Genomic DNA, 19,266 nt, shown 5'->3' with positions numbered 1-19,266 from the left:
CTTAAAAAATCTGAAATGAGCGTGTTGAAGTGGAGTAGTGAATTTCAGCATTTTTGCCACCACTGACACATTTTTACACCTGGATCTTTGCCATTCCTAAGGGATATATCTCAGATGTTTTTAGAAGCACCCACATTTATAAATACCTCCAGTGACATATAGCTTTTTCTCACTAAATGCAAGAAAGTATTGCAGGAAGACTCATGTGATCCCTGCATAACCTTGACTGCTCTGAAATACAGAAGTCATTTGCAAAATCATTAAAGACAAATGCTGTGACTAAAAGAGCCTCCCTGACTGCTTCAGATTACATCATTACTTTGGTAACACTGACAGTGCACTTCCTTTACTCAGTGTGAAGCACAGGTGTGAGCAGTTTTAAAAATTCACTCCACAAAGGCTCTTGGGTAGGTGACTTTGAATAAAGAACAAAATTGCGGAAGCACAGGCTGGCAATGAAGTGTTGTAAATGACTAAGCAAAATTATACATCCTAGCATGAACCTGGGTGTTGAAACAGTATATTTCTATCAGTCACACGTTTCTAGAGATGCCACATTTCCAAGATTTAGTCTCCCAAAGCCATCTGTATTAATGTAAACTTTAATTTTCTGTTTGTATTTGACAAAGTCATACACTGTCGCTGACTTGTGTTTAATATCACTGAATGTTATTAGTGATACCAGGAAAATGTTGTGATAGTTCCCATCACTCTAAAGAAACCTGACATTCTTTCCATTAAGAGTCAAGAAGCCAGCCAGGCTCAGTGCCACATGCCTGTAATCCCAGAATTTAAGAATCAGTAAGGACAGCCTGGTCTACAAAGCGAATCCAGGACAGCCAAGGCTACACAGAGAAACCCTGTCTCAAAAAACCAAAACAAACAAACAAAACCCAAGCCAAACCAAAACCAAGAAACAAAGAACCCTCAAAACAAACAAACAAACAAATAAACAAACAAAAAACCAACCAACCAAGAGTCAAGAAACCTTAGGATGGTTTTCATTAGGCCAGAGTAGGAGCCAACAAATTTAGAGTATTTTCAAGATCCCTACATATATAATATTCTGTGATCCCAGGCTTCAAGAAGAGGACTTTGCACTCTGGCCTGAGCCATAGGATCTAAATAGCTTATAACTACTGGGGCTAATGGCTTGATAGAGTAATTAAACCATCCACATCTGTCTTTTCTACTCTGCTTTCAGTGCCTAGGTTCTGCTAGGTGATAAATGAGGTATCACAGGGCCAATGGACATCTGTGGGACTATTTGTCAGCAAAAACACCACACCACAGATGAGGAGAAAAGAAAGAAATATGATTTAGTCCCTACCCTTTGCTAGTTTTCCTTATAGTAGGGAAGGCAGACACGGACACAGATATTTTTCAATTGGTTAGGTATATGTTCTACATTTTCTATGTTGTAAGATAGGATCCAAGAAAAGAGTTTTCTCTTGCTGCCTCCAGATTCAGTGACAGCTTCCTAAAGAAAGTGATTCCTGGGTTAAGTTGTGCCAAGAAAAATAGGAGGCTTCCTCCAAGAATAACATGGGAACTGGGAAGCATAAAAGCCCTGAAAATAGTTTGGTTTTATGGAAGTGAAAAGCTTCAATGAGAAAATGGGGAAAGAGGCTAGCTAAAGGAGCAGGATGTTGATCATAAAGGAATTTCTGTATCATGTTAAGGTACCTGTATAATAGGGAGCCATTTAGCTTTTCCTTAGCTAAAACATTTCCTACCTAACAAACTCTTTTCTGAGTGTCTGGAAACAGCATACTCTTGGAGGAACCTAGTAAGGCAAAGTACTGTAGGATAGAGAAACTGAGACATGCCAGAGAAGAGTGGCTTCCATGGAGACTAGCTTTACTTTGATTCAGAGGGATGCTGTTATGCACATGCTATACCAAAAATCTGGTTCTGTCTCGATGCAAGGGAGCAGGCTGTTTGTATCCATCTATGCTAGTAAACTTTGGAGGCCTGAGTACATGCTACTACTTTCTGTTCTCCTGTGAGGAAATCACCAAAGATGGGAATCCAGGAAGTTTGTTAGCAGCCAGATGTTCTGAGAACTAAAACACGATGTGCTTGTTGGTAAGACAAAAGGTAGTTGAGCCAGGTTCCTCACTGATTCCTGCTCATCCTCCAGTACTCAGTTAGATGTTGACAGTCTAATAATAGGCCTTTCCTTCCAGCAGCTATAAGGCATTCTGTGTATTCCCGTAACTATATTTGTATACTTATAGCCTAGTTTGTACCTCCAGATTAAGCTTTAAAAGCCATTAAAAGACAATGAATGACCTTTTGAAGTCAGCATCTGCAGTATAGCTCGTGCTCAATTGCTATCTTAACAGCCATCACATCCTGTGAAGTTACTCTTTGACAAGTTTTATTTCCAACTTTTTGTGAGCAAAACTAGCTCAGAGCTATCCAGTCTTTCTTTAGGTCTTTTCTTACCATACCATGTAAGAACAATCACATCATTATGAAAAATTAAAACCAACCAATTCATAATAAAAAGATTCTAGTAGCTTTCTATTACCCACAGTATATAGTCTGAAATGCCTAACAGAAACTACCATACCATCCATAATGTGAACTCTTTCTTACTCTTTTACCCTACTGGCCCCTTGATTAGGATGCTGACACATTGATCTTGTGGTTAGTCTTAAATGTCTCTGAACCTCTTAGCCTCTATTATCTTGGTGGTTAATATGCTTTCCTTGCCTCACCTTGGGCCTGGAATTTCCTATGCCACTTACAAATCTCAGAAAATCCCTGCTTCCATTCAAGGCTTCTCCCAACTGTTTCCCTCAGGACAATTTCACTTGTCTGATCTCTCTAGTTTCACTGACACTACCATTCACTGAATGTCCCAGCAGCAACACAGACACATACCTTTATTTTAGTCACGGAGTCTACCCAAGGAACATTTACAATCATTAGGATTTCTTTTAGATTCCCCAGTGCCAGGACTACCTATGCAGTTCAGGATACCTAGTGTAAACTTTTAAAAAGTATTAATTAAAACAAAATATTAAGAATCTCAAGATAGTAACAGCATAAACACAGCATGGGAACCTTTGAGGGGAAATCTCCTTTTGCCCTACATTATGGCCACATGCAAAAAGTCCTCTCTATCAAGTTGTTTATTGTACCTTGTTCAAAACAATAAAAAGCAGAAAGAATCTTAGTGAGTGAGCCCATCAAGATACCTACTCCATTCAACGTCACTGATCCCACATTTTAATGCAATTTTGAAGGGTGCTTGCCATGAATCCGAGTGCCTCACACTTTCTATACAAGCATTCTATCACTAAGCTAGTTTTCCCCCTTCCTCCATTCTATATAGGGGAAAGTAGGCTATGCAGGAGGCAGTCATCTTGCATTCTAATCTCTTTCACTATGAACATCTAGACCTTGCAACTTGGAGAGAATAATAGCAATGACTAGTTGTCACTCCGCTTGTTTCTGCTCGTGCTTCAGGAGTGTTTATTACTTTTGTTGGCAACTTTCAGAGGAATTCCTTCCATGGAACACTGGCCATGGGAAGGACTCACTTCAAAGCTAGAGTAGATGTTTTATTGAGGTTGTTTGGTTTTTGCACTATTTTTCTTGGAAAGTCTTCTAGTTTTGCCTTTAAGGAAGGGGGTATTGTTATAAATATATAAACACTGCAAATTCTGAAATTTAAAAGAAATATTTTATTTTTATTAATTACAGTGTATTCACTTTGTATCCCACCTATAGCCCCCTCCTCCATCCCTTCCCAATCCCACCCTCCCTCCCTTTTCTTCTCCTATGCCCCTCCCCCAGTCCAATGTTAGGGAAGGTCCTCCTCCCCTTCCACCTGACCCTAGTCTATCAGCTTTACCAGTCCACAGAGGAAGATAATGAAGCCAGTCCTGATGAGACCAAATTCTGAACTTTTATGGTTTAATTAGTAAGCTGTGTAAAAAGCCCTTTGAAACAGCCCTATATACAGTGTTTACCAGCATGTATGTATCATTAAATATTAAGTCACTTATAAAGAAAATAATGGATCATATTAGTTGATGTACTTCAATTAAACAGTCTCTCTCCAGAAGCAAGCTCCATGATAGAATTAAAATAGCTTAAACTAATCACATAGGGAAAACACACTCTCATGTAGAGCATTATATAGTCTTGCTACCGAAAGCATAGTGCTTAGAAGTCCAATTGTTGAAAATGTAACTAGGAATGTAAAAACAAAAGAAAACAAAACGGAAATGCAGTCTCCCAAGCCACATCTTAGCCACAGCCTTAAAATATGTGGGGATTTGTGAGGTGTGCACCTTTGAGAAACTGTGTATTGTTAAACCCCGAAAGTCACCTCTTATTGTCTTTGATGTTTTTGCAGGAATTGCTTATCTGTTTGCCAAAGCTTATCTCGTTTCCAAGAAACCACAGTACCTGGACACTTGTATTCGGTGTGGGGAGCTAACATGGCAGAAAGGCCTGCTGAAGAAGGGGCCAGGGATTTGCCACGGGGTAGCTGGCAGTGCCTATGTCTTCCTTCTGCTGTACCGTCTTACAGGAAACTCGAAATACATCTACCGTGCCCAAAGGTCAGCTATTTTCATGTGTGTATTCTTAGAAGTTGTTTTGTTTTCTTTATTTGAGACAAGATCTCACATATTCTAGGCTGGCACCAAATTCAATATGTAGTGAACAATGTCCTTGTATCTTCCAAGTTCAGGAATTGCAGGTGTACACAACCACACCATTTTATGTGGTGCTAGGGAATAAAACCAGAGAGCTGCTTGTATGCAAGACAAGTACTCTACTTGCTGAGCTACATTCTGAGTCTTATTTTGGAAATAGTTGTTTCTTCATTAACTTACTTATTTGTTCATTTTACACCCCAATTGAAACCCCATTCCCTCCTCTCCTTCCCAGTCCCACCCTCCCACACACTTCCCCTATCACCACCACCCCCACCCCAACCCCTAGGTACCAACCCACCCTGGCACATTGAGCTGCATGAGGACTAAATGCCTCCTTTTTCGTTGAAGCAAGACAAGGCAGCCCAGCTAGGGAAATTTGAAATCTTAACCTAATTTTCTAAGTAGGTAATACGGTTACCTGATTTCAAATGTGTAAAAAAGGAGCACAATGACCAGGACTTCCAGCCATTAAACTGACTTTTCTGGAGGCACTGTCTTGTTTGTCTTCCCAAGAATAATGTTTGTAAAATCAAGCATATGGGAATAGATAACAAATTTTGTCCTTCTTATCTTATCTTACTGATCATGCTATGTCAATTCATAAAGGGCCTCTTCTATCATTTTTATTAATCATTCTTACTAAAAAAATAATATTGTATTCCAATTGTTTCCAATATTTTTATTATAAAAAGTGCTACCTTTTTACACTCATATGGCTGAATTACGCATTCCTGCTTGCTGCCTACGAAGGAAGTAGGCTACAAAGGAGGCAGAGCCATCTTGGATTACTAATCTCTTTTACTGTGACCTTGCACTTCTGTGTGCATAATTTCTATTAATAGTTGTCACTTCTCTTGTTTCTGCAATGGATACTACCTTTGTTAACAAGTAAATTCCTAGAAGGGGAATGTTTGAACTAAAGAATGTATACATTTCTAATTTGGATTGATAATGCTAAATTAATAAATATCTGAACTTTATTCCCAAAGCCCCAATAAAGATGGAAAATCAGATGTAGAACAGACATTGTATTGAATAGAAATAACTCCATACTGATTAACTATATACCCTGTGCCAGGAAGACTATGAATGGACTATGAATAAACTGGTAGAAAACTGAGCAGCATGAAATCAGTATTCTCTTGAGGCTCATGGGACCTGTCTATGTGAGTTGTCACAAGAGGTCTGGATTTCTCTGTGTGGCACTTATGTCTTCTAAGCTAGGAGGTTTCTCACCACCCCCCATATGATTGGATTCCATTATATCTGAGTTGTCACTTGGTAGAAACCAAAGAATAGCCCCTCATGGCTGTGATATTTTCCTTTAAAGGGATATGCCCAGAATCATATTGGCTATCTAAGCGCATAACCAGTCACGCAACTTCCTCATTTGGAACATATGAGAAATAATGCCTACTTCTCAGGGTATTGCCTCGTTTAAATTAGTTAACACATGAAACTATTTTTATTTTTTTTTAATTTTATAAACTTTAATATAAAAAGGAACTTGTAAATAAATAAAAGAAAATCATTTTAAATAGTGCCTGGAGTATACTAACTTCAGTGTAAGGGTTAACTGTTATTACTATAAATTTGAGATTTATCATTCCTTAAGTTTTGTCTATGCACACACACACATATATACATGTATTCATACTTATATGATATATATATATGTACATAGATACAGAATTGTGTGTGTGTCTAAATTTTAGTTCTAGGAATTCATCGCAGGGCTTCACACATGCTAAAGACATACTTTATCATTAAATCATACCTCAGTTCTCTATATTATTATTATACTTATATAATGATACTATATATACTATTTTAACTGAACTTTTAAATGAATAATTTTAGTTTGCATAAATTTATTTCATTGTTTTAAGCAGCTAAATAATTATTCAATGAAGTTGTACCATAAATCAACTCTAAGTAATAGAAACTTGATATATGTTGGCTAATATAATATTGATATAATATTTGCTAATATAGGCAAAATTGCCTCAAATATCATATCATATACATTCAATATAATGAAGATACATACTATATGTACATTATAGTGATAGAACATTTATGTAAGAAATATTTTTAAATTACCATATACCTTTTTTTTCTCAAAGTAATGGGAGTAGAACTCAGAATCTCATTCATGCATGCTAGGTAGGCAAGCAGTCTATTATAGAGTACTCTATTCCTGACTTAAAATTTTAGGATAGAAATATTCAGGTTTATAAGTGTTTCTTGTCCTAAAATGAACCTGCTTTTATCCTTTTCCTTCCTCCCCTTCCCATTTTTCTATTTTGGTGGTTATATTTATGATTATGACTCTTCTATAAAGTGTGCTGTAAATATTTTCCTTTACCGCTATTTCTCTTTTTTTTAAACTTAATTTTTTTAAAAAAAATTCTTTGTGTGGATGTTTTGCCTGTAAGTGTGTCTGTGCATCATGTGTAATCCTGATGCCCGCGGAGGCCAGAAAAACAAACCAGACTTCCTAGTGCTGGATTGATAGACAGTTGAAAGCTGCCATGTTGGTGCTGGGAATCAAACCCTGCTTCTCTGGAAGAACAGCCAGTGTGCTCAGCTACAGAGCCATTTTTCTTTACCATTTCTCCCCACTTGTTCCAAAACCTTTGTCATATGAAAGTATTAGGTAATGCTTTGTGATCTTCATATTTCTTGTTAATATTTTCTGTATTTTGTGTTATTCATAGAATTACCTTTACTATTCTAAGATAACAAAAGGTAATTAATATTAACACTTGTTCTTTTGTGAATTTATTTTAACATGAAAAGATTTTATTCATCTAGAAATGATTTTTCATTGGTGCTAGATTATTTTCTACCTTGGGTTGCTGAAAAGCTTTTAGCAAGACATTGATTTGATAGTTTATCTCTACCACAGATTGAAGTTTTATGCATGAACAGTTTTGTTTGGGGGCTTTCTTAAGTTCTATTTTGCTACTTCTATATTTCATTGTTTACTTCTATTTTTTTCTTTACTATTTCCCCATCTCATTTTTCAACTTATAATTTGTCAGCTTTAAAAACAGTCCTATGAAATTTGGTCAGAATTTCACCAAATTACAGGTTATTTCCATGAGAATCATTAATGTCTTTAAATAACAAAGTTTCCCATTCAAGATTATGGTATAGCTTTCCATTTATTTAAGTTGTTAAAATGTCACTTCGCCAATTCTTGATTTTATGAACAATGTCTTTAAATTCTTGTTAGCAATAAAATTTTTTGTTTTGTTAATTTCCAAGTTTATTATAAATGAGATTTTTCTCAAGGCATCATATTTTCAGTCTATGTATTACTGTTACTTATTAAAATTAAAAAACATATGTCATCAATTTATCATCAGAATATCAGTACAGTTCATCATCAGTTTATATTTTTCTTGTCAATCAGCATTGCACCTTGTATCTATGTTTTCATAAATACTATCATCATAGATATCATAGAACTTACATATTCCATTATTGTCCTACCAGTTTTCTAATACATTCCATCAGATTTTCTAGATATACATGCACATTATATGCAAGTAATTATGACTGTAACTAATTTCCTTATAGGCAATCATACTCTTTGTTTTTCTGTTGCATGAGTTCCCCTACAACAGTGCATCTCCATAACAAAAGCATCATTGCTTTTATACTCATTGCATTAGTGATCTTACATTTTACCATGATCTTTATATTTACTTTTTATAATACATATAATGTTAGAAAGACACTCCTATGTTTAAGATAATCCAGTAGATTTCTACTATGACTGAAGGTAAAAGCCAAAGTCTGCCCTCTGTGTCAGAAGTCCTACAGCACCTAAGCTCCCTTTCCCTTTGACTTCATCTCCTATTCACTTCCTTCTTGTTCACTCCACCCTGTTGTGGTTCTTGGGATTCATTTGGTATGCCATATGCGGTATGCCACAAGCCCTTTAAGGTTTTGTTTCCCTCCATGCATAATTTTTAATTTCTACCTATGTCTCCTTGCTTCCTAGCATGTCTACATTCACCTCTTAGGCCTCTTTACCTATAATGTTCACTTTCTATATATATATATATATTTTAGGTCTTTAGAGTAAAGGTTCAAATGCCCCAGAAAGGTCTTCTAAATGTTAATGTATCAAGTATTCACTGTTAAACTATAAAATACCTTTGATATTTCCATATATTCTCTAAAGGGAATTACTAGCACTTATGAGTCTTCTATTTGCTTTGTGTGCTGATTGAGGCCCATAATTGTGGCTACTTAAGAGATGTACATGGGAGAACCACAAATTCCAAACTTTCTTGGGCCACAAGAGGGAGGAAAAGGCTAATGTAGTCAAGTAGTGAGACCCTGTCTGCAAACAGTAAAATTCACAGCTGGTGATAGGCTCAGTGTGAGAGTGGTTGCTTAGCACACACATGACACAGCTTTCTAACCCGTTTCACTGAAAGCTGACCTGTTGTTTTCCAAATTAATTAATATAATTACTAGAAAAATAGAAATTGAAGATGGCCAGATTTCTATGTAGCTGTGTTAAAATGCATGTTAAAAGACAAATATGTGATGACCAAGTAATGTTTCTTCAGAAAAGGTACATTTTTTAAAAAAAACATTACTGTTCCTAGAACTGAAAGCCTCTCCAATTTGTATCATATTTAACTTTGAAGTATAATGAAATGGAAAGTTCAGAACTCCAAGCAATATAATTCAATGCCAAAACAATACTGAAATATTACCTGCATTTTACAGCTCGTGAATGAGATGTTTGAGTTTTATAAAGAGCTCTGGAACTTAAAAATGTTATAATTCCAGCTCTGAACAATCAGATTGGCATGCCAGGAAACAGGGAGGTTTATCCACTCTTTTCAAAAACATGTTTTAGGGCACAAGCACCTCTGACAAAACTTGTCCAACAGATGAAACCAATTATACTAGATTATGCCCTAGTGACTTTCTTTTGAATAATTAAATTAATTAATAAATAATACAATTTATTCACTTTGTATCCCTCTTGTAGCCCCCTCCCTCATCTCCTCCTAGTCCCACCTACCATCCCTCTTCTCCCCCTATGCCTTTCCCTAGTCCACTGATAGGGGAGGTCCTCCTCCCCTTTTATCTGACCCTAGCCTATCAGGTCTCATCAAGGCTAGCTGCATCATCTTAATCTGCATCCCCCAGTGGGAGGTGAACAAAGAGCTGGCCACTGATTTCATGCCAGAGACAGCATCTGGTCCCCTTACTAGGGTACCCACTTGGAAACTGAGCAGCCTATGGGTTTTCTTTCTGAGCAGGGGGTCTGGGTCCTTTCCATACATGGTTCATGGTTGGACTGTCATTCTCTGCAGGACCCTGGGACCAGGTTTTTTGGCTCTGTTGGTCTCCTTGTGGAGTTCTTGTCCCCTCCAGGTCTTTCTGTCTCCCTCTTCTTCCATAACATTTCCTGCACTCTGCCCAAAGTTTGGCTATGAGTCTTAAAATCTTCTTCAATGCTCTGGTAGGTAGAGGCTTTCAGAGGTCTGCTGTGGAAGGCTCCTGTCCTGTTCTTTGTCTTCTCTAACTTCCAAGGTCTATCCTGTTTGCCTTTCTGAGTGAGGTTTCATCCTCTTCCCTGGGGTCCTCTTTGTTGTTTAGCTTCTTTAGGACTACATATTTCAGCAGCTTTATCCTATATAATATGGCTAATAGCCACTTATAAGTGAGTATATACCATATGTGTCTTTCTGCTTCTAGGTTACCTCACTCATTATGATCTTTTCTAGTTCCCACTATTTGCCTGCAAATTTCATGGTTTCCTTGTTTCTAATTGTTGAATAATATTCCATCACGTAAATGTACCACACTTTCTATACCCATTCCTCAACTGAGGAACATCTGGGTTGCTTCCTGTTCTGGCTATTACAAATAAAGCTGCTATGAACATAGTTGAGGAAATGTCCTTACTGAATGTTAGGGCATCCTTTGGGTATATGCCTAAGAGTGGTATAGCTGGATCTTGAGGTCGTACTATTTCTAATTTTTTGAGAAAGTGCCAGATTGATTGAATAACTAAACTGGTTATTCATGTTTCCATTCCCACCAGCAATGGAGGACAGTTCCCCTTTCTCCACATCCTCTCCAGCATGTATTGTTACTTAAGTTTTTGATCTTAGCCATTTTGATGGGTGTGAGGTAGAATCTCAGGGTCGTTTTGATTTGCATTTCCCTGATGATTAGGGGCCTTGTGAATTTCTTTTTTTCTTTCTTTCTTCTTTCTTGCTTTCTTTCTTCTTTCTTTCTTTCTTTTTTCTTTTTGAATCTTTTTAAGAATTTTTATTTTTTTCTTTATAATTTATTCATTATATATTCTGATTGAAAACACCTCTGTCAACTCCTCAGTTCTTTATATATTCAGGATATTAGCCCTCTTTTTTTCTCTTTTGCTTTCTACTTTGTTAGTTTCTGCCTTGATTACCCACTATTCCTTTTCTATCATAACTTCTATATTACTTTAAAGTTAGCATATGAAAAATGGGTTTCAGTATGACATACTTATGCGCATGTGTCATTTTACAATTTTCTAATTCGCTATCCCATTTACTGCCTTCCATTAAGCCCACTCATCATTGCTACCTAGTTTCCTTCTCACAGGTAGCCCCCACTCTTTCTTCTTTTGTGTTATTGTCTAGCTTAAAATGTGTAAATAGATAGCCTCTCATTATCAATTAGTAATAATTTGTAAAGGATTACTTATTCTTGGCTAATTTTTTAAAAAATAGAACCATTAGGTTTATTTTTAATTTTTTATCTAATTTTACTTATATATTTTTTATTAATTGCAATTTATTCACTTTGTATCCTCTATAAATCCTTCCCTCCTCCCTTCTCAATCCCACCCTTCCTCCCCCTTCTTCACCCATTCCCCTCCCTAAGTCCATTGATAGTGGAGGTCCTCTTCTCTCGTTCCTTCTGATCTTAGTCTATCATATCCCATCAGGAGTGGCTGCATTGTCATCTTCTGTGGCCTGGTAAGGCAGCTTCCCCCTTAGGGGGAGGTGACCAAAGAGCAGGCCAATCAGATTATGTCAGAGGCAGTCCCTCTTCCCATTACTATGTAACCCACTTGGACACTAAATTGCCATGGGCTACATCTGTGCAGGGGTTCTAGGTTATCTCCATGAGTAGTCCTTAGTTGGAGTATGAGTCTCTGGGAAGTTCCCTGTGTTCAAATTTTCTGGATCTGTTGCTCTCCTTGTGGGTTCCTGTTCTCTCTAGCTCTTACTACTTCCCACATGTTACATAAGATTCCATGTACTCTGACCAACAGTTGGCCATAAGTCTCAGCGTCTGCTTTGTTAGTCTGCAGGGTAGAGCCTTTCAGAGGCCCTCTGTGGCAGGTTTCTAGGTTGTTTCCTGTTTTCTTCTTCCTCTGATGTCCACCCTCTTTGCCTTTCAGGATTGGGAATTGAGCGTTTTATTTAGGGTCCTCTCTCTTAATTAGTTTCTTTAGATGTACAGATTTTAGTAGGTTTGTCCTATGTTATATGTCTATATGAGAGAGTATATACTGTGTGTGTCTTTCTTCTGGAACAGCTCACTAGGATGATCCTTTCCAGGTCCCACAATTTACCTGCAAATTTCCTGATTTTTCCTTGCAGAGTAATACTGCATTTTGTAGATGTACCACAGTTTCTGCATCCATTCTTCAGTTGAGGGGCATCTGGGCTGTTTCCAGCTTCTGGCTATTACAAATAAAGCTGCTACAAACATGGTTGAGCAAATGTCCTTATTGTGTACTTGAGCCTCTTTTGGATATATGCCTAGAAGTGGTATGGCTGGATCTTGAGGAAGCACTATTCCTAATTGTCTGAGAAAGCACCAGATAGACTTTCAAAGTATTGTACCAGTTTAAATTCCCACCAGCAGTGGAGGAGGGTTCCCCTTTCTCCACAAACTCTCCAACATGTGTTGTCACTTGAGTTTTTCATCTTGGCCATTCTGATGGGTGTAAGGTGAAATCTCAGGGTCATTTTGATTTGCATTTCCCTAATGGCCAATGACGTTGAGCATTTCTTTAAGTGTTTCTCTGCCATTCGATATTCCTCTACGGAGAGTTCTCTGTTTAGGTCTGTTCCCCATTTTTTAATTGGATTACTTGTTTTGCTGCTTTCAGGTTCTTTAGTTCTTTATATATCCTGGATATTAGTCCTCTGTCAGATAAAGGGTTGGTGAAGATTCTTTCCCAATCTGTAGGCAGTCGTTTTGTTTTGATGATGGTGTCCTTTGCTTTACAGCTTCATGAGGTCCCATTTATTGATTGTTGCTCTTAAATCCTGTGCTGTTGGTGTTCTGTTCAGGAAGTTGTCTCCTGTACCAATGAGTTCTAGGGTATTCCCCACTTTTTCTTCTAACTGATTTAATGTGTCTGGTTTTATGTTGAGGTCTTTGATCCACTTGGACTTTAGTTTTGTGCAGGGTGATAAATAAGGATCTATTTGCATTTTTCTACATGTAGACATCCAGTTAGAGCAGCAAAATTTGTTGAAGATGCTATCTTTTTTCCATTGTATGGTTTTTGCATCCTTGTCAAAAATCAGGTGTCCATAAGTGTGTGGGTTTATTTCTGGGTCTTCTGTTTGGTACCATTGATCCACCATTCTGTTTCTATGCCAGTACCATGCAGTTTTTATAACTGTTGCTGTATAGTACAACTTAAGATCAGGGATAGAGATACCTCCAGAAGATCTTTTATTGTAGAGGATTGTTTTAGCAATTCTGGGTTTCTTGTTATTTCATATGAAGTTGAGAATTTTTCTTTCTATGTCTGAAAAGAATTGTGTTGGTAATTTGATGGGAATTGCATTGAATCTGTAGATTGCTTTTGGTAAGATGGCCATTTTTACTATGTTAATTCTGCCAAGCCATGAGCATGGGAGATCTTTCCATCTTCTGGTATTTTCTTCTAATTCTTTCTTTAGAGACTTGAAATTTTTTTCATACAAGTCTTTGACTCTCTTGGTTAGGATTACTCCAAGGTACTTTATGTCATTTGTGGCTATTGTGAAGGGTGTTGTTTACCTAATTTCTCTCTCAGCCCTTTTGTCTTTTGTATATAGGAGGGCTACTGATATTTTTTGAGTTAATTTTGTATCTGGGCATTTTGCTGAAGGTGTTCATCAGCTGTAGGAGTTCCCTGGTAGAGTTTTTGGAGTTACTCACGAATACTATCATATCATCTGCAAATACTGTTAATTTGACTTCTTCCTTTCCAAATTGTATTCCCTTGATCTCCTTCAACTGTCTTATTGCTCTAGAAAGGACTTCCAGAACTATGTTGAAGAGATATGGAGAGAGTGGGCAGCCTTGTCTTGTCCCTGATTTCAGTGGGATTGCTTTAAGTTTCTCTCCGTTCAGTTTGATGTTGGCTATAGGCTTGCTGTATATCGCCTCTACTATGTATAGATATGTGACTTGTATCCCTGATCTCTCCAACAGTTTAATAATGAATGGATGTTGGAGTTTGTCAAATGCTTTTTCAGCATCTAGGGAGATTATCATGTGTTTTTTTTTTCTTTCAGTTTGTTAATATGGTGGATCAGATTGATGGACTTCTGTATACTGAACCACCCCTGCATACCTGGGATGAAGCATACTTGGTCATAGTGGATGATATATTTGATGAGTTCTTGTATTCAGTTTGCAAGTATTTTGTTGAGTATTTTTGCATCAATGTTCATAAGGGAGATTGACCTGAAATTCTCTTTCTTTGTGGGGTCTTTGTGAGCTTTAGGTACCAAGGTGACTGTGGCTTCATAGAATGAGTTTAGTAATGTTCCTTCTGTTTCTATTTTGTGGAATAGTTTGAAGAGAATTGGAGTTAGCTCTTCTTTGAAGGTCTGGTAGAATTCTGCACTGAAACCATCTGGTTCTGGGCTTTTTTTTGGATGGGAGACTTTCGATGACCACTTCTATTTCCTTGGGGGATATAGGACTATTTAATTGATTTACCTGGTCCTCATTCAGCTTTATTAAGTCGAATCGATCAAGAAAATTGTCCATTTCATTTAGATTTTCAAATTTTGTGGCATATAGACTTTAGAAGTAAGTCCTAATGATTGTTTGGATTTCCTCAGTGTCTGTCATTATGTCCCCATTTTCATTTCTGATTTTGTTGATTTGGATAGTGTCTCTCTACCTTTTAGTTAGTTTGGCTAAGGGTTTGTCTATCTTGTTGATTTTCTCAAAGAACCAGCTTTTGGTTTCATTGATTCTTTGAATTGATTTATTTGTTTCCATTTGATTGATTTCAGCCCTGAGTTTGATTATTTCCAGCCGTCTCTCCTTTTTGGTGTGTCTGCTCCTTCTTTTTCTAGGTTTTTTAAGTGAGCCGTTGCTTGAATGAGATGTCTCGAATTTCTTCTTGAAGACACTTAGTGCTATGAACTTTCCTCTTAGCACTGCTTTCATTGTGTCCCACAAGTTTGAGTATGTTGTGTCTTCATTTTCGTTGATTTCTTTCTTTATTTCTTCCCTAACCCAGCTGTCATTTAGTAGCAAGTTGTTCAGTTTCCATGTGTGTGTAGTGTTTTTGCTATTTCTGTTGTTGTTGAGGTCCAGCTTTATTCCATGGTGATCAGACATAATACAAGGGATTATTTGAATCTTCTTTTATCTGTTGAGGCTCCATTAGGATTTTATATGTAATGTGGCTAATTCTTTTTAGCTCTTATAATTACCATTCAGGCTACTGTTTTGACTAATAATTGTTTAGAAAATTATTTATTTTATTTGATTCTGGGAACCTTGGGCACAGTGTTGAAAAATAGTTTTTATTTTATTATTGACAACATTTTGCAGAAACGAACAATGTTATGCATTGTTTAGAAAGTATTTTTAAAAGCACATAATATGTTCACTGCATCCTTCATTCTAGGTAAATAATGCAGGAAACCAAGGTTTTAGTGATATGTAATACTAAAATAAATCATGGTTAATGGGGGCGGAGTTCACACACGTGAGTAAAATTAATTTTACAGTGTAATGGACTCATTTTCTGTCTTACAGATATTTTGTCAAAATACATTTACACATTACGTAAAAATGTAATTTTCATTTTTCCGGTTTTACTGTTTGGTGAAAGACTATTATATATCTTCAGTCTTTCCAAATAACTTATGTAATTATGCAATTTTTGCAAAAATGGAATGTGCATTGGACGTATGACAGGAGTCTACCACAGAAGGCATCTGAAAGACTCTACCTAGCAGCATTTCAAAACAGATACTAAGACTCATAACCAAACCTTCGGCAGAAGGGGAGTTAGTATAACGGGGAAAGGATAGGAGTTCCAGAAGGACAAAATATATCTGGGCACAGGTTTTTTTTTTTTTTTTTTTTTTTTCTGAATCTGTTTCTCTAACCAAGGACCATGTATGGATATAACCTAGAACCTTTGCTTGGACGAAGCTCGTGGTAGCTCAATAACCAATTCGTTTCCCATAGTAAGGGGAACAGGGACTATTTCTGACAGGAACTCAATGGTAGGCTCTTTGACCTCCCCACCCCCCAAGGGAGGAGCAGTCCTGCTAGGCCACAGAGGAGGACTTTGCAGCCAGTCCTGAAGATACCTGATAAAACAGGGCCAAACGAAAGGGGAGGAGGTCCTCCCCAATTCGTGAACTTGGAAAGGGGCAAGGAAGAGCTGAGGGAGGGAGGGTGGGATTGGGAGGGAATAAGGGAGCAGGATACAGCTCGGAGACAGAGTTAATAAAATAATAATAATAATAATATTATTATTATTATTTTTAAAAAGCCTGGTTTAAGAAATTCATCGATGTTTATATAACATAAAATCAAATTTGGATACCTCAGCTCCACAACTCTTTATCTTTAAGGGGTTTTAAGTCTGGAGTTTATGAATATGTTTAAGATTACATATCAAACTGGATTGTAATCATTTCTTTTTTTAATTAATTAAGTTACTTATTCACTTTACCCTCCAATCATAGCACCCTCCCTCCTCTTCTCCAGTCTCATCCTCCCTTCGTCTTTCCCTCTCCCCCTCCTCTATTCTTTAGAAAAAGAGAGCTCCCCTAAAACCCACAGGAGAGCATCAAGTCCCATCAGGACTGAGCGATTCCTCTTCCTCTGTGGCCTGGTGAGGCAGCTTTGCCAGGGGAAGTGATCAGAAAACTGGCAACAGCGTTCATGTCAGAGACAGCTCTTGCTCCCTTTACTAGGAAGCCCTCATGAAGCCCGAGCTGCCCATTGGCTACATTTGTGTAGGGGTCTAGGTCCAGTACATGCATGGTCCTTGGTTGGTGCTTCAGTCTCCGCAAGCAACTCTGGGCTTTGGTTAGTTGGCTCTGTTAGTCTTCTTGTGGATCTTCTGTTCCCTACGGATCTTTCTATCCTTCCCTCCATTTTTTCACAAGACTCCCTACACTTTGCCCAATGTATCGCTGTGGGTCTCAGCATCTGTTTCAATCAGCTGTTGGGCAGAGCCTCTCAGAAGACAGCTATGCTAGGCTCCTGTCTGTAAGCATAGCGAGTGTTGTTATTAGTGTCACGGGTTGGCTCTCTCTTATGGAATGGTTCTTCAGGTTTGGCCAGGCATTGGTTGGACATTCCCTCAATCTCTGCTCCATCTTTATCCCTGCACATCTTGTATGCAGGGTAAATTTTAGGTTGAAGTTTAAATTTTCTTTAAATTTTGAGTGTGTATCATAATTTATCAGCAGCTACACTTTTGCAACCTGTAGAAGTATTCTCATATTCAACTACTTTTGTTGCAGATAATGCAAAATATATTTTGTGTCCCTCAGTGCTTAAAAATGTCAGTACTTATTGAAGCACTACTAGATAGTGCTATTTACTATTCTAAAAAATAATTAATGTTATTATATCATAAATTTTTGATAGTTTTCATTTTTTAAACTGGTAATTAGCTTGCAGCTCAATGATAGAGGTGCTGGCTTTAATTCTTATCACTTACAAGAGGTAACAAATTTAAAAAAAGAACAAATACACTAACTGTGCTTTACTATAGTTGAGTTCTTTTAGATTCTACATATTACATTTTATAAATTTGAGGACAATTCCAAGGTATCCAGAGTTAAAAGATAGCACTTAAAAGATGAAGGGTAACTATAGTCAATTCACAATCCCTATTTATCACATAATTCTACATATTTAATTGATTCTTAAAATGCTTTATTTATTTATTTATTTGTTTGTTTATTTATTTATTTATTTATTTATTTATTTATTTATTTTGTTTTTTCGAGACAGGGTTTCTCTGTGCAGCCTTGGCTGTCTTGGATTTTGCTTTGTAGACCAGGCTGGCCTCAAACTCACAGAGATCCACCTGTGTCTGCCTTCCTGAGTGCTGGGATTACAGGCATGCATCACCACACACAGCTAAAATGCCTTATTTTTGTGCTGTTTAAAAGTTAAAAACACTTATTTAAATAGATACATATTCAAGGAAACAGTTGATATAAAATCTGTAGGAAATAGAATTGCAATTAATTTTCTCTTTATTTGTTTTAATCTGCCTACACCAATTCCAAGGGCCCTGAAAGAGATTAAATAAGTAATTACTCGTCATAGGACCCCTGGGTGGCAGCAGTAATCTAAATTTATGATAGTTCCAACTCTCAGGTCTCACCAGCATCAGAATTGGTGATTATTGTTGTTGTTGATGAAAAATAAATAAAATCAGTTAAAAATAATGACATAGGTGAACGCACTTGAAAGGTTGTAAACTATGATAGAGTGTTGTTACAGTTAATCTAAATAAGTAAAACTAAAAAATGTTTTTAATGGAGATTTTAGAGGTCATTGACTTGTTTTAATGGAAAATTGTCTTAACAACAATGCTTCATAATTAAATTCACTATTTGCTGTTAACATTATGAAAAGTTGCTTGCATCTTCACATTCATTTTGTTGCCCAAAGCAGATTGTGTAAAATCCTGCACACTTATTTTCAGCCTCTGCTTTCTGTCATGTATAAATTAAATGTAGTTCAGAAATAATATGCCTCCAGAAACACAATATCTTTAGCTCTTTTAAAGGAACAGTGATATATCAGTTTGCTTCAGTTCAAGACAAAAGTTCAATGATTTATTTTGAGTTTTTTACTTTTAATTATTGGACAGTGGAAGGAATAGAATTTCAGAAAGTACCAATGTGCTTTGATTTGCAGCTTCTAAAAATAGTTGGATTTGTTTGCCAACAAAACCTGTTGCAAAACATAAACACTTATATAACTGATCTCTCTTTTTTTTTTTAACCAGAGAATGGAGTTTTCATAAATTAATTACATAATTCTGAAAAGAAAACAGCACTAAAACTTTAAGTTCACAAATGAACAGCATCCTGTGGCTGGTCATATGGACATATTCATATTGAAACTGCTCCTGTTTTCTTCTTCTCTTAGGTTTGCTCAGTTCTTATTTACTGAAGAATTCAAAGCTGGTTCACGGGTTCTGGAAAGCATATACAGCTTGTATGAAGGCTTCTCTGGGACTGTTTGCTTTCTCATTGATTTACTGCAGCCCAATCAGGCTGAATTCCCTCTCTTCAGCGTCTTTGTTTAA

The 19,266-nt window shown here is 36.9% G+C and overlaps 1 protein-coding gene across 1 annotated transcript in view; it reads left to right on the top strand.

Annotated features, from left to right (window-relative positions):
- Lancl3 (LanC like family member 3) overlaps window positions 1-19,266 on the top strand; it is a 133,584-nt gene extending 114,318 nt beyond the window's left edge. The window contains exons 4-5 of the mRNA XM_055599640.1: window positions 4,376-4,583; window positions 19,107-19,266. Coding sequence (XP_055455615.1) covers window positions 4,376-4,583; window positions 19,107-19,266 — 368 coding nt within the window. The remainder of the gene's footprint in view (window positions 1-4,375; window positions 4,584-19,106) is intronic.

The sequence above is a fragment of the Psammomys obesus genome, unplaced genomic scaffold (genome assembly GCF_907164565.1).
Source record: "Psammomys obesus unplaced genomic scaffold, mPsaObe1.curated_primary_1811, whole genome shotgun sequence".
Taxonomy (NCBI): domain Eukaryota; kingdom Metazoa; phylum Chordata; class Mammalia; order Rodentia; family Muridae; genus Psammomys; species Psammomys obesus.
Note: the sequence above shows the minus strand (reverse complement) of the source record. Positions and strands in the feature narration are given on the sequence as shown.